Source organism: Hirundo rustica, chromosome 7, assembly GCF_015227805.2.
Source record: "Hirundo rustica isolate bHirRus1 chromosome 7, bHirRus1.pri.v3, whole genome shotgun sequence".
In the NCBI taxonomy this organism is placed as follows: domain Eukaryota; kingdom Metazoa; phylum Chordata; class Aves; order Passeriformes; family Hirundinidae; genus Hirundo; species Hirundo rustica.
This window is the reverse complement of record NC_053456.1, coordinates 17,544,482-17,560,094: the sequence shown is the minus strand read 5'-3', so window position 1 is coordinate 17,560,094 and position 15,613 is coordinate 17,544,482. Positions and strand designations below refer to the sequence as shown.

Below are 15,613 nucleotides of genomic sequence, written 5' to 3'. Positions count from 1 at the left end.
GCCAGCACGAGGAGGCTGTACAGCCCGTCTAACAGCCCCCCCGGGGAATCCCTCTGATGCAAGGGAAGTCCCCGGCAGCTGTGGGCCGGGGTAGCTGAGCTGGCTCCCTGCCATCCCCCGCCGAGCCGGGCTGGGAAGTGCGGGGAGAGGGAGGTGTGGCTGCCGGGGCCCCTCAGCCATTGCCGGCTATCGGGAATGCCTCTCCGCGGCTGCTAGCAGCCGGGCTCCGGCGGGCAGCGGCCGGGGCTCCCCGGGAGCAGCGCGGGGCCGGGGCACGGCTGCGCGGCCCCGCCGCCGCCGCTCGGGCCGGGACGGCACTTCCACCCCGGCCATTTTCCTGGGGCGGGAGGCGCTGGCGACCGGCGAGCCCCGACGCAGCCCGCCCGCCTAGGGAAGCGGCGCAGGAGCCGCCGGCCAGGGCAGCCGCGCAGGCCGCTGCCGGCCGAGCCGGGACGCCCCACCGACACCGGGCGGGGAGACGCGGGGCGGCCGCGGCGGAGCGGAGGCGGCCGCAACCGGGGGGAACCTCCGCCGCCGGAGCCAGCCCGCCTGCCCCGCGGGCGCGGGCCGCCGCTAGGCCCCGGCCCCGCGCCGCCGCGCCCGAGGGGAGCTCCGCCGCCGCCGAGGGAGCGCGCTGCCCGCTGTCCCCGTCCCGCCGCCCCGGGGAGAGGGAGCGGGGCCGCGGCGCGGACACCCCGCCGGCCCCCGCGGGAAGCGGCGGCCCCGGCGCGCAGGACCGCGGAGCGCCCCCGCCCCCCGCGCCGCTCCCCCTTTGAAAACTGATCTTTGGCTCTTCGCGTGAAAGTGATTTGAATTTGGCTCGGCGGCGCTCTGCGCAGGCGTCCAGCTGCTGGCATGCTGGCTCCTTGCAAAGCAGCTGTTTTGGGTTTGAAATTCCAACATGGCAGAGGCTGCAGTCAGTCTTCCCTTCAAAAACTTGGAATGATTTCAAATCATAGGCACCTTCACTTAACCCGAGCCCCCATTCATCAGCAAACACATCGGATCGATGCTACTCTAACCTATCGGGTTCTTGTACCAAATCTCCAGGTAAGAGGATCTTCCACCCCCCCTCCCCGCCCCCGCGAACCCCCCCCCCCCAGTCTCCCTACCATCGTTTTAAATTTTATTAAATCTTAAAGATATCCGACACAGCCGCGTATTAATCGCCTATTTGTACCCTAAATATTTTGCCTAATTTGCGGTCGTTTTCTGATACTGAGCACTCCGGTCTGCTTGCCTGATCGTAGTCTGGAAAGTACAGATATACAATCGCATGGTTTTTCCTCCTTGATCATTGCCAACAATAGTAGGCAGATTAAGAGTTCGCGATTGCAAGCTCCCTCCCCACCTCCTCCTCCTCCTCTTAATTGGATTTATTTTTAAGTTGCTTTGAAAATAATAAACTGCAGGTAACGCGGGTCTGGACATTGAGGCAACTAACTTCTGACCAAATAAGTGCAAATAAGAATCTCGCAGAACAAAAGTTCGGTTTAAATTGCTGTGTCTTGGCTGGGGGTGGGGGGGTAGTAGCAGTAGGTATGTCAGAGGAGCTGTTGCAGTAAAATGTAAGCACATCATCTTGGAGGGGGTACAGCGTGGTGGGCGTATTGTTGGCTCAGGAGGGAGAGAAAGATGTATAATTTAATGGTATATACAATCCACTGATCCTATTACTATCCTCCCTGGAGCTCTTGTTAGTTTCAATGGGAGTGAGTGAAATTGACATGGACTTGCATTCCTGGTCATGTGCTTTTTTTCCCCCCTTTCTTTCTTCTCTTGTGATCTGAGATCCCCTTTTTGTTGATGTTGCTTTCCCACTTAATTATATGCATGTAGGTTAAATGAATACCTGACGAAAGGGCCCACGTTTCAAGGCAGTGACATTTGATAGCTGAGAGGAAAAGTGGCTTTAATGAAAAGCAACCTTTGGAATTCCTGCTTGTGAAAAATCCAATTCAGCTTTTTGTGCTGCCAGCAAGAAATGATCAGTAGCACCAGTGTTTATGGTATGTCCGTTTTGGGATCTACTTCCTTTGCATCTAAATAGCAAAGACGAATTTAAATAGCATGATAACGCACCGAGGACTCTGCATGCAAATATTTTGTAGTAAATACTTAGTGTTTAATAGTATATTTTCTTGTGTATATATAAGCATTTTTTTTTTCTCTTGCTATCATTTGTTTATCGTTTCTGCTTCGATTATGGCATTAGTTTTGACCATTGTATTGATCTCAGTTGTAAAACCTGAAGTTGCATGTTACCAGCAGTGCACTATACACACCACTGAACTCCAATGGTATGTAAATTAGTAAAACTCGGGGAGTGGAGAGGGCAAAAACGTGTAGCAATAAATATATACACCTACACGTCTATGTGCTCATACATACATGCCTAAAATGCATATTTTGCTTTTGCAAACTAGTATTTTTTTAGTAGTTTTTTAAACTCCAGCTGCTTTTCCCTCTCTTACTTTCAGTGTAATCATCTGCTAGAGATTCGAACTGATGTGGGGTGAGGGAATGTTATGCATGTAAACAAAATTACTGTTGTGGCCGAATGCTTAATACAATTTAATAAGGAGTATTTTATGCTCAGTTTACAAGTGTCTGGTTCACACTGCTCTGGCCTCAATGCTTAACAGAATGAAATAATCAGGTGCTGAAACTGGCTTTATTTTAATGGTCACTCTCCAGCCCCCGGCGCTGCCCCCTCCTCCAAAAAAGTCAGATAAAATGGAGCGTGGGGAATTTCAATAGAGCTCCTTGTGGTGCAATAGATGCACCTCTAGGTATGCAGTTAAAGCTAAGGAAGTAACAACAAAAGTGACTATTAGTCTGTTTTGTGCAACCAAAAAGGGGGTATGTTCACTTTTAATTGTGTGTGATAGTAACAAATAAGGATGGAGAGAGATCCTAGGAGAAAGAGTGTGCATGTGTGTGTGTATATGTGTGTGTGTTTGGGATAAGGGGGAGGTCTGGCATGTGTGGCTGATGATCTCTCGTAATAACATATCTGAACGCAAGAAAGAAATTGAGAGAGCAGTTGCACAATGTACACTCCTATTTTGGTGTTGTAGGTGACTGTATTGCTAAACATATCCCAGGTGCTATATGATGGGAATGATCTGATTGCATTTTGCATTTAGAACTTGTTGACTTTAGAACGATCAATAAGGCAACTGTTTATTGTAGATGCACGTAATTTGCTCTGAGAAATGTTTTAAGGAGAAGAGCAAGCAAGCGAGAGCGGAACATTTTTTTTTTTTTTCTTTCTTTCTTTCTTTCTTTCTTTTTTTTTTTTTTTTTTTTTTTTTTTTTTCCTAGAGCTGTTGGAGCAAATGTGATTGCCAGATGGGAGATTTCCCTCTGTGATGTTAAAGCTGTAATATATATTCAGAGCAGATTGGACTGCTGCTTGTGATGAGGAGGATATTACATTTATAAATTTTAAATCGGGAATCGGACAGTATGCTGAGAGCTGAAATTGGATGGTGTGGACGGTTTGGACTGTTAAATGCAATTCCCAGATAATAATAATAATTATAGTAGCAGTAATATATGTATGTATAATAAACATGATACTATTAGGCAGCTATATATATTCTATGGTGCTTAAGTATATATTTCCAATATGACTTCTCTCTTTCCTCGCTTCCCTTAAACGTTAAGGATTGAGGGTGATTGGGAGGGGGTGTTTAAGAGCCCACTGTTAGGAGAAAACAAATATAATCGGGTCCTGTTTGAGGAAAAGTTTTGCTAAAATTCTTTCTGCAAATTCATCTCTTTCTGAGTTTTTGTTTTGCCCATGCATGTGGCCTGACAGTGCCACAGTCCTGAAAGACTGGTAAGTGGGAACTAGTCACACTCGAGCAGCTCTGCTGTTGCAAATTAAAAGTGTGTTGTGGTCAGGAAATGAAAGCTACAATGTCTCTTTTGAACAAGTCGTTTATCAAGAGAAACATCTATCAAGCAGTGACTTGTCACATCGATCCTCTAAAAGTTAGGTCCGAAGTGGAAACTGCTTTGATGTTTTTGATCCCAAATTTATAAAATTGAGAAAGCTGGAGAGAGTAGGACTGATTTGCACTTAAAAATTGCTCTGCTCTGGGCATGACAAAATCATCAAGTATATATAAGAGATGGTAAACTAAGGAGGTATCAGATCTTATACCTGATTTTTATATTCACATGAAAACTTCAGCTTTGCCACACAGGCAATTTCTTTTCATACTTCTAAAGATCCTGTCTGCATGACTCTCTCTCTGCATTATTTTGGGGATATTTTCTTGCTTAGGAATACATCTGTTGCTTCCAAATGGAACCTTTTTTTGTTGTCTTTCTGGTGGTATTTATAGAGTTCTGCTTGAGAAGGCAATTTTTTTCCTCTCCTCTCAGTCTTGTTTCTTCTTCTATTTGTAATCTCAGTTTACACCTCACATCCCTGTGAAGCAAAGTTTCTTTTACTGCCAAAGCAGTGTTTATTGCAAGTAAGGTACATTTGAAGGTATCTGTTTGCACAGCTTAAACCATGTTAAGAGTACTGCTAAGTGTGTCTTCCTCTTCTCCTTCTCTTTTTCTATCCATTTTTAGCTCATGAACCATACTTTCATTCTCAACAGGAGCAGTGTATTTCAAATTGAATGTTAAGCTGAGGTTTCAAAGTGAAAAAAACAGACCAAAACAAATTCTGAAACTGAGCCTTTATCTTCCTCTATTTTCAACCATCTAAATTGTTTAGCGACTTCACAAAAAAGTTTTTCATTTTGCATAAAGTTTGTTTTTGGATTATAAAGGAATCCCTTTGAAGAAACAGGGGTTTGGTGTTTGGTTGTTGTTGGGTTTCTGTTTTCTTTTCTGTGGGTTTTTTTGTTGTGTTTTTTGAGGGGGGGGGTGGTTTTTTTTGTTGTTGTTGTTGTTGGGTTGTTTTTTTTTTTTTTGGCTAGGGTATGAGTGAAATCTTCCTTAAAGCAGGATGCTTTGACTTCTTTTCTTCAGTGTCGTAAATGAGACTAACCTTGCTTATGAATACTTGATAGAGACCCATTTGAAAATAGGCAGCTAACAGCAGCGTGGTGGGAGTTTTGGTGAGTGTTATAGTTGCTAATTAATCATGTTTGAAATGAAGGAATCATAGCATGGTAATAAAGGCTCATTGTTGTTTGCTGTTTGTAACAGGATGTGACTCCTACATGAATCTGGTGGGTTTGGAGGTTTTGTTGTTATTTCCTCCCATCATAATTAGATACCTTCACTACTAGATCAAATTGTTTTTATTTATTGCAACATTGTGAAGGTACAGGGATGTTTGCTTATCGTAGAGCATTTTAGAAATATGAAGATTGTATTGTTACTGATGTTTTCATCATATAGTTCATGGGAAAAAATGAGTAGTCTTATGTCGTAAGCTGTTCTTTAAGCTTTTTTGTAGATAAGCAGAGCCAAACATTTTTTGTGGTTTATTTTCTTGATATAAAAAGCCCTACTACTTTTTTTTCCTTATAATTGAAAAATGGCACTTGATGAACTTTTGTGCCCTATTTGCTTATGCGTATGTAAGGGATAGCAACTAAAAATATATTTCAGAATAGTTTGTATACTAGTGCTTTAAAAATTGAACTGTAAAACACTTGGAGGGTGTTTTTGTTTTCTTGGTTTTATTTTTATTATGACTCTTATTAGATGTGTCATCTTTGGGCTTTATTTTTCACCTCTCTATTAATAACTGCTATATATGATGGAGAGAGAATCTCTTTCAAACTACAAAGCTTTAGTTTCAAAATTTAATAAGGCTGTTTTATACTGCATGAACAAGGTTTGGAATCTGCTGTTGTTTAAAAGCTCTGTTTCTTTTTAAAATGTAATTCATAGAGGAGAATTATTCTGTATGGTTCCTGTCAATAAGTTTATTCAATGAATGCATACAAGAAACATTGAATATAATCACTGATCTTTCTGTAGTCTTAATCATCAATTAATAGGCTTATCTCCTTGTTAGGAGTGGGTTTAGTGGTACAGAATCAGCATGAGATCTGTCTATAGGAAACATTTGTATGTTGTTTATGACAGACTGAGTTTTGATCTTGCATCCCCAGATCTAATAATAGAAATATTTGGCTCTTTGCCCTCAATCAATATATCCGTTAACAGAAGAAACTTCACGCAATACTTTCATAAAGTGCTGGATGTATTAATACTAAGTTGATAAATTTAATTACTGGGTTTTACATTGATTCATTGATCTTATGATTGGAGGAAATTGATCTTCAGACATTTCTGAAGTATTGAGGAATATCGTATGTCCATAAAGCTTGATTAATTGATAAATCAGCACTTTTTTTTTATTCTCAGTTATTGATAAGACATAAAAATAAGTGTAAAAAGAATTTGAAGTAAGCTAATTAGAAATCCTCATGTGTTACTAACGGAGCAGATGAGAAGCAGTACTATGGAGGTGAAAAAAATTAAGTTTGAAGTGGAATTGTGCCTGTGGGCCCAATCCTTAACTGGTGTAAAAAATATTTAGCTTTAAAATGAGACAATAATTTTTGGTTCCCAGAATCTGGACCACTCTGGCTTTTTTGTTTGTTTGCTGTTTGTTTTGGTTGTGGTGGTTTGTCTTTTTTTTTTTTTTTCCCCCTCAGTAGTGTTCTTTGACTCATTGGAATCTGTTTTGAATTAGATATTATGGATGTATGGAATTTTAGATAAGCATCTGATCTGAAATGAATAGTATGGCTATAAAAGCAATTTGAAGAATCGTAAATTCAGAATTGCGTATCCCTGATATTGTTGCAGAGCATTAAAATCTTGCTGCTAGAGATGCTATCCTCTAAGTGAAAACTTATCTTCCTTATGGGAAAGATGACTTCAGGGAACTCTCAGCTGGGAAAAGGCCCAGAGGTTTTTTTTGTTCTTGTTGTTGGTAAAATAATAATTAAAAAAATCCAATACCTAAAATTAGCTACAGGGATATTTTCCAGGTGAAAAACCTTACGGGAGTACTTGGCTCCATTTCGGTGAGGTATGCGACCTTTTCACCCTATGTCAATGATATTTTTATAGAGTGCGTAAGAAATGCAAGTATAAAGAAAATTCCTTAAGATTATTCAATTTTTCTTTTTTCTTAAAAAGAAAAAAAGAAATCTCTCAATCAAAACAACATATACATCTCCTTTAATGAAACTGACGAAACTGTATTCCTTTTAAAGGGTGGTAGTTAGTAGAGAAAAACAGAGAAAACCACTTGCCAGATGTTACTGTAGGTTCGACAAATACAATCTTACCCTTCAAGGAGCAGAGGATCCTACACTGGAGGTGTAATGGAGGTCAAAAGAAACCTAAGTCTTTCAGTCCTTTAATAAGTGTACCTGACATCCCCTTGATTGGAATGTTAAAGAGAATGTATATATATATTATGTTTCTTAGAAGATAATTTTTATTTGCAGCAATCTACTAAGCACAAGTGGACTTCACTACTATTGCTTCTAAATACCTGTTGGGGTTGGCCCCGCTGTGTGACAAGTGAGTGAAAATGGGAAGAGAAATAGTTGGTCAGTCCTGGTTACCAAAATCTTGAGAAACTGGGAGAGAGATGGGGCTTTGACAGGTCGGTTTGAGAATGAGAAGAATACAAGAAAGTGTAATCTGCAGAAAGCACCACTGATTAAGGGCATACAGAGATGTCTGCAGTGATGAAAATGTGGAGTCTCTGCTTTCGTTTTGCCAAGCTCTGTTGCTATGAGGTATCGGCACACACAGGATGGTAATAACAGTATTATGTGTCTGTTCCAATAGTGCTTGGAACGGTACCTGTCAAACATATCATAATACTCAACTAGCTCTTTAATCATATGAGGAACACTCCTTACTACAAAAGCTATTGTATTTGTATAATAGAAAGAACAGCCATACATTATTTGAATAATGGACTAAAACTTTACTCTTTAAACCATTTTTTTCTGCAGAGGGGAAAAAGTTTCATGTGTCTTGCCTGTAATTAAAAATAATGCAGCTACAGATGACTGTCATGCCACTGGCTAATTTTTAAATTATTTTTTTCTATGATAGTCTATTAAGTGTGTAGTCTGATATGCCATGAAATACTGAAATAGCAATTACCAGTCATATTATTTAACTGTAACTGAGAAACTCCTTTCTCAGTTCTTTTATAGTGTAGCTACTGCTAGCATGTTAGTTAAATTTCAAATGCCCTGAAAGGTATGTGGACAAAATACTGAGATTATTTTGATATGACAACAAACTTTGGTGATGTAAGTATGTTTTTGTTCCAGATTCCTGGAAATCATGTATTGCCTGGACTTTTTGTTGTCTGTTTTTAACCCTTCTGTATTCTACTTTTAATCTGTCCTGTACTCTTTATTAAAGCATGTGGCTCACCTTCTGTAGATCAATTGCTCAATATATGAAGATGTATGCCACAGTTTATTTTTGTGTGATAGTTTAGAATTGTGTGCATGTGTCAACCTGGTTATAGATTGGTGATGATAAATTGGTTTGAGTAATACGTATCTTATTTGCATCAATACTTTAGCAGTAAGAGCATACTGTGGTCAAACTTCATGAACTAAGATAGCAGTCTCACATCTAATTAAGCAGGATCTGAATGAATGATTTTCTGATACAGGTCACAATTGAGCTTTTTGTTTCTCTTCTTCAGTGTGATAAAATGCTTAAGAGACATTAAGGCATGTTTGAGTAACTCCTGCTAATGTGAAGGGAATTTGAAAATGAATATTGAGAGGAGATGGGAGAAGGGGCTGAACCTGGTGGGTAACGGGGGTTTGTGGCAGGAATGTATCTTCATGTTTTCGTTCAAGTTGGTGGTTTCTTTTTGTTGTTGTGGTTCCCCCCACCCCCGATTTAGAATAACAGCTGTTTGCCTTTTAATATATTGGAAATACCATCCCTATTTTCATCTGAGATTTTTTTATTTTTTGTCTCCTCCATTCTAGCCTACAAGCAAGTCATTAAAAAAAAAAAGCATTTATACAGTGAGCTTGAATTACCACATAATAAAATTGAAAACTGTAGTGTTGCAAAGACATTCTTAGACAGTACAACTGATTTTGTGTGCTTGTCTTCTGGAGATGTGGTAAGGAGAAGAGCCAACAATTATTGAATGACAGCAGAGGGTAGATGGGAATGATAAAATTATATGCAGAAATTATTAATCCATGACAATAGTATCAATATTGGCATTAAAATAGTATGAACTGGTAGCCCTACTGTACAAACTGCTGTGATAGCTGTGTTTTTAGGTGAAAGTAGCTATTTGTATGCCTTATGGCTCAGTGTGGTCGTGTTGAAAGTATGAACCTACTCATCACAGATTCTGAGAAAGTGCAGGTTAACATCCTCTGTGTTCTTTAGACCTGTCTGATTACTTCAGCCTCCTGTGTTGACACAGAGAAAGAAACAGCTAGATTCTATGCTGGAAGAATAAGGTTTGCAGGCGCTGACTGGTATTAGGTATCCCATTGTGATACCTAAACCAAATTTTAAAAAATCAAGCATCCTTTTCAAGTTAAACTTGAGAAGCAGAGAAAGGAACAGCAAAGATGTTTCTGAACACATTTGAAGGAGCACCATTTACTTTCAAAAGAGATCTTTCCCATCACTTGTGGATAGCTCCACCATGAAGAGCAATATCAAAAGATCTCAGAAAAGTAACTATTCTTTTATGTCTTTGGGAACTCAGATGCTTACAAGATTGTTTCTGAGGAAGAAAAGAATTGATCCTATTTTCAGTCCCTTGTTGTTGGCATTTGTGGACCACATGACTATATACAGTAGTGTAGAAATATACTCTCTGTATGTGGATACAATTCTGTTTCCCTTTGCAGCTCTAAAATAACAGTGCAATGTGGCTGTATGAAAACTCAGTTTGGACAATGTTTTATTAATTTGTTTGCACTCTATGAAATTGTTTTATTTGATATACATATGGAGTTTGCTGAAGGTTTTTAAGCTTAATAGATAGATCATGTGCATAGAGAAATTAAAATAGTCTGTGTTATTTTTTTAATAAAAATATAGACTTAAAATTACCTGTGATAATTTGTGAACTGGATATCTCCATTCAGTCAGAAAACTGCTGGGTTTAAACATCATCAAATTAAAACCATCAACATTCAGTTATTTTTAATATGGAAGATGACTATAAATTTATTAGCTCTTCAACTGAATTAACACTTGATTTACAAAATTAAGCAGTTATGTATTTACTGATGTTATATCTTTGTATCGTAAGGCTTTATATTAACTTCATAACTATAGTGGTATTGTATTGAGCATACTATAAATAAGCAGATATTTCATTTTAAAGATAATAATTTTTCATGTGTTCATAGAATTTCTGATAATTTTTTATTTCTTGCTCTTTGCCTTCAATAAAAGCTGTAATAAGTGTATTTTGGAAACTGTTCATGCTGCAATTAACCTTTCTTAATCATTGATTTTCATTTTGTTCTTTGCCTTTCATTCATTGTATTTCATACTCCTGTCCTGTGTAGGCATTCCTTATACTACAATACAGATTTATTTTTCCACTTTCAGTTTAAAAAGCTGTAATGGTAACATGAACCATGATGGGTAACCATGTTCATCCCATCAAGCAATGTTATTCAGATTAATGTCAGTAAACCCTATATAATGAGGGGTATAAGGCATTTTTATTCAGCCCCTAGCATTTGTCAGTGTGGCAGTCATATCAAAGGCACATCTTAATATGCCATGAAACACATGGTTCAGTAAATATCAGAAGCCTTTGTTTTTTTTAAGTTACATACAGGTAAAATATATCTCACTACAAGCTGCAGGTAAAATATATCTCATCATGTACTTATAGAGACTGTGAATATAAAGTGCCTTAATGCATGATGTATTAAAAGTTTTCACTAGTTAAAAATATTCACTTTTAATGTGATATGTTATCCATACAGTACAGAATAACAAACTGGCACTAGTATTTATTTGGAGTAATAATTTTCAGCACTAAGTAAGGAAAGGTGTTTTGTTATTGAGTAATTAGCAAACACCATCCCACCCCCGCTTCCCCAGAATGTCATCTGCTTAGAAATTGTAGAATTCACTGCTTTCATTCATGACAGGCAAGTCCTTTTTGGTTAAAGTGACTGTTCTTCTCTGTTTCAGAGCATTATAACAGCTGCAGTTTGAGCTTGAAGGGTCTGAGAGGCTGAGATAACATCACGAATAGTATTGCATCTCATAAAGTGTAATTCAGCTTTCCACTTTTGGGTGCTTGGTTGTCAGAGGCACAGAGTCCCTGCAATTTCTGTTGACTTTGGATATGCAGGTGTACAACAAATTTTAGAAGCTAGGTATTAAAAGGAATTTCCCCAGAAAATGGTAGGCATTAGCTTTATTTGTACTTCTTAAATGCTCCAATCTCCCTCTTGAGGTATTAATGCTGTATGATAGAAGAAATAGAGCTTTTGATTTTTCCTGGTGGTCATAAAAACACATTTTAAATTCATCAGGACAAAAGTACATGCATTAATAAAGGTATAAGGAATGATTCATTTGTCATTTTGCTCAGAGGAAACTTTAAATTGTTTGTTACTTGAGTAGATATTCCAAGGAGCAAAATGCAGAGTAGGTGATGCTGTTCTAATTGCAAAATCTTCCTTAGTTATCTTCTCCCTCCTCCTGATCCTTCTCCCTTTCCCCTCCCCCTCATGGCTTTTTTAAACAATTATGGGCATTGTGCTCCTTAATGGTGCATAGTTACTGTAAAGATAGATGTCCTCAAATAATGAGTTTCTAATAATAATCAGAGGCACTTAAATTAAACTGGTTTTGTATAAAAACCTTACAGTGTGAAAAAGTACACCTAAAATCCTGAGATATATTTACAGGAGCTAAGCCTATTTACAGAAAACTAACCAAATTTTGTATCTGTACATGTATGTGGGGCGGGGGCAGTAGAGGTGTATTGTTTGTGTGTGCCTACCTTTTTGTCTACCTACTTTAAAGGCTTCAGAAGTTTTTTTTTTTTAAGGGGTTTTTTTTGTTTGTTTTGTTTTGTTTTTTAAGTACGGATTTCTATTTTGCTTTCTGCTAACAGAATATGTTTTAAAATCACAACATACTAATTAGCTTCTATATTTACACTGGAAATCTTGCATCCCTTCAAATGACTTCTACCTGTACTCTTCTTTCGATCTGTTGCTTCTCCCACCTGCCATCCTCCTCCCCCACTCCCTGTGAGGTTTATTACATTATATTTGTTGCTTTCTTCCTTGTTCCTAAGTTCTGAAGGCCAGTAAATGAAAGTGATAAGTACAGTAACGGGTAATTGTTACTTGAAAGAGTTGTTGCTATATTGGTTGGGAATAGTATCTTTCCTAACAGCTACTGAATCAGCAAGGCTGTACAATACAAAGAGCAAAAAAGTTTAAATTGTTGTTTAGAAATACATATGCCATTTGAATGGAAACAAACCCCCAAATCTCCCGCATACCTTTTGGGGTCTGGAGAACAAAAGCTTACTTGTACGCTCCAAATTCCCCTGGGCCTTAATTTGCAATACCATTATTTAAGCCTGGCTGATACAAACCCATTGCAGAGAAATAGAATCTCTCCTTCCTGGCTTTTCAAAGCCATTCTATGCCCTCTTCTCTCTGTCTACCTACATCCCCCAACATTCCCCCTCTTCGTTCCCAGCCTCTTGGACTTACCCTGCCACTGTGAAACTCTTTTGTATTTGAAATGTAGTAAACAGAAAAATAGTGAGCTTCTTAAGACACAGAAAATGGCTATTCTGCATGGTTTTACTGACATCTTTACCAACACATATGTAATTCATCTCCTGACTAAGATTAAGGCTATAATCACTTTAATATCTGTTGTGTCCTCTACCAGCTGACCTGTAGTCATTTATTGCAAAGGTAAGAGCCCCTAGTTTAATAAGTTATTTCTTCTCTAAGTCAGATCTTATAGAAAATACTAACCATAAAGTGAGGAGAAACTTATGCCCACTTAACATGCTCCTGGGGTGCCAGGCTCTCTGGCTCTCATCTTCCTGGTACAGTACTGGCATTGTCATGCTCAGCTGGAAGCTGTTCTGAAACAGAGCTGGGTTTGGATGTAATCCCTAACAGCTGAGAGTAAATACAGGCATCACTGTAGCTCAATGCAGTGTTGAGCACTACAGCTGTATTTATTTTGCTGCTAATAAAATGGCAGCCTACTTTGTCATTAGGAGCCTTGTCTTTTTGAAATAGCAATTGAGGTGCAGTACTGAGTGTTTGAGTTAGTGGAAAGAGCTAAGAAATAGATGAACTGCATTCCTGACTGTGGGTGGAAGGATGGTGAGTAATACATGCCTTGGCATGGCATCTGCCAAAAGCATTTATTTCTCATTTCCCTCCCCCCCACCACTATGCTGTTCTAGTTTTGAAAGGTGTAAGGTATTCTGATAAGCAAAGAAAAAAAAAAAAAAACGGAAAATTGAGAAATACTTCCAAGCAAGTCATTATAGTACATCTTCTCAATGACCGTTCCCCACACTTAATTTAATTAGAAGACAACTGCACTGGAAAGCTGGTCATTTTAGTTGCAGTTAACGACTGGTTCTCTCCTACCCCCACTCAGAACCGATTATATGCCACGTCGTATAATGTAATTTCTACAAGAAAATTAAGTATGAATAGGTATTGTGTAGCTTCAATAATGAAGTTTTCATGAAAGATATTAACTTATCATTTAACTATGCTTTTAGAGGAGAAAATAACTGTTTTTCTTCTGGTGTTTCTTTTTTTACAATATCAAACAGAAATACTACCCCAGTATCAAATTGGGCCATTTTCTAAATTTTTTAAGCAAAAAACTGACTGCATTGCTAATAATATGTTCATTATGTGGTAAGAAGGCACTGAAGGAAGTGAAACCTTGTACACGCATGTTCCTTATAGGATAATTCTTTTCAGGAGGGATTGCTGTTACGTTGTAATGTAACTTACTAGTGTATGTTTTTGGAAATGGTGGGCATGGCTCGATGCTGGATTTCAGTCAAGAAAGTTTCCTGGTTAGCTGTGATAAGACTTACTTGCTGTTGGTAGAAAGATAATAAGGATAAAAATAATCTATTTAAGAAAAAAAAATCTATCCATTTGCATTTGTCCACCAAATTCTACTTGGTGATATTTGTTGGGCTGAGCTATTAAGTGTTCTGTGGACTGTGTTTCAAGTAGTGTATGATTGACTCGGTATATTAGAGCCTTTTATTTGCTGCCAGTGCAAAATTTAACCCTAGTTTTACCCTGAGATGTTTTTCCATTTAAAAATATCCACACTTCATGAGTGCTCTTGTGGGTGATAAAAAAAAATCATTGTTTTTGTTTGTGAGGTGTCTCTTTATTAGAGTAAGAATAACTTACTGAACTGATATTGAATAGATTTTATTTTCTTATGTTGGTTCCAAAGTTCAACTAAGGGAACTGATGTATCATCTTAAAATTTTAAATCTACGTTTTATGCACTGTGCCAAAGCACCCATGAGCTCATTAAGAAAAGACTTTTTCAATTATATCTTGTGTTTATGCATGTATTTGTACTTGACAGGAATCCTTTAGAGATTGGGTTTGCTGTATTAATGCTTACAGTGTATTAGAGTACATAAAATATGGTAGAGATGTTAGTGAAACCATGCAAAATAGCAGTTTTCTGTGGTTTAGAAGCTCACTCCTTTTCTGTTTATTACATTTCAATACAAAAGAATTTCACAGTGGCAGGGTAAGACCAAGAGGCTGTCCTTACAGGTCTAGTGCTGGTAGCTTCCGCTGTATTTTAGTAGCTGCTGAGAGTTCCTTGGCCAGACATCCAGCCTCTAGAGGGCACAGCAGTAATCTCCACTGCCAGACCCTCAACTGCACAATCATCTGCACAAAGTTTTAATGCTGGCACCTACAAATAGAATTCCACTTGTATTGCATTAAAAAAAATATCTGTTTTCATCATTATTCCTGGAGTTTTGCTAGAGTAATTGATTTCCTTTTCTTTTTCCTACTTTAATCTGGGTAATGTTTCTCTATTTGCTTTTTTTTGTTTGTTTTCCCCCTAGTGGTGATCTCTGTGAAAGTAGATTCAAATCCATTATATTGCTGACTTGCAGATACTACTTCACCCAGTAGAAACATTTCTTTAGGTATACGCTGCTCTTTGCTGTAGTAAAGACTACAGAAGCCAGTGCAGACCATTTGAAACTTCCACAATTAGGAACTAAAATTTCTTATGTACTAAAATATGGATAATAAATAATCCAGGTGGGATAAAGCCCAGTTAATGCTACTGCAGTCGCATAGGTTCAGTTGCTCAACGCTTTTCTTTTGTTAGACGCCATATTATAGTTTATTTTTATTCTGCTATAGATTAGTGTTACTAATGTTGATATTTATGTGAAGTCATATTTGGTTTTGAGTTCACTGTGATTCTCTACGTGAGTATATCACTATTAGCAATCAGGTTTTCAATAATTCTAGTTAATCTGATGGTCTGCTTTGAAATTTCCTTAGATCTCCTCATGTAGAACAAAAAAAGCAAATATTCCTGGATTTGACACCAGGAATAA

At 38.4% G+C, this 15,613-nt stretch overlaps 1 protein-coding gene across 5 annotated transcripts in view; it reads left to right on the top strand.

Moving 5' to 3' along the window:
* The first annotated feature begins 845 nt into the window (after nt 1–845).
* FIGN (fidgetin, microtubule severing factor) overlaps nt 846–15,613 on the top strand; it is a 105,200-nt gene continuing 90,432 nt past the window's right edge. The window contains exons 1-2 of one of the 5 annotated variants that reach the window (XM_040069982.2): nt 846–1,050; nt 1,840–2,009. In XM_040069982.2, coding sequence (XP_039925916.1) covers nt 1,985–2,009 — 25 coding nt within the window. In that variant the 5' untranslated portion in view covers nt 846–1,050; nt 1,840–1,984. Of the gene's footprint in view, nt 1,051–1,839; nt 2,010–13,231; nt 13,356–15,613 lie in introns of those variants that run through there. The other 4 variants (XM_040069986.2, XM_040069985.2, XM_040069981.2 and 1 more) reach the window with 4 other exon arrangements.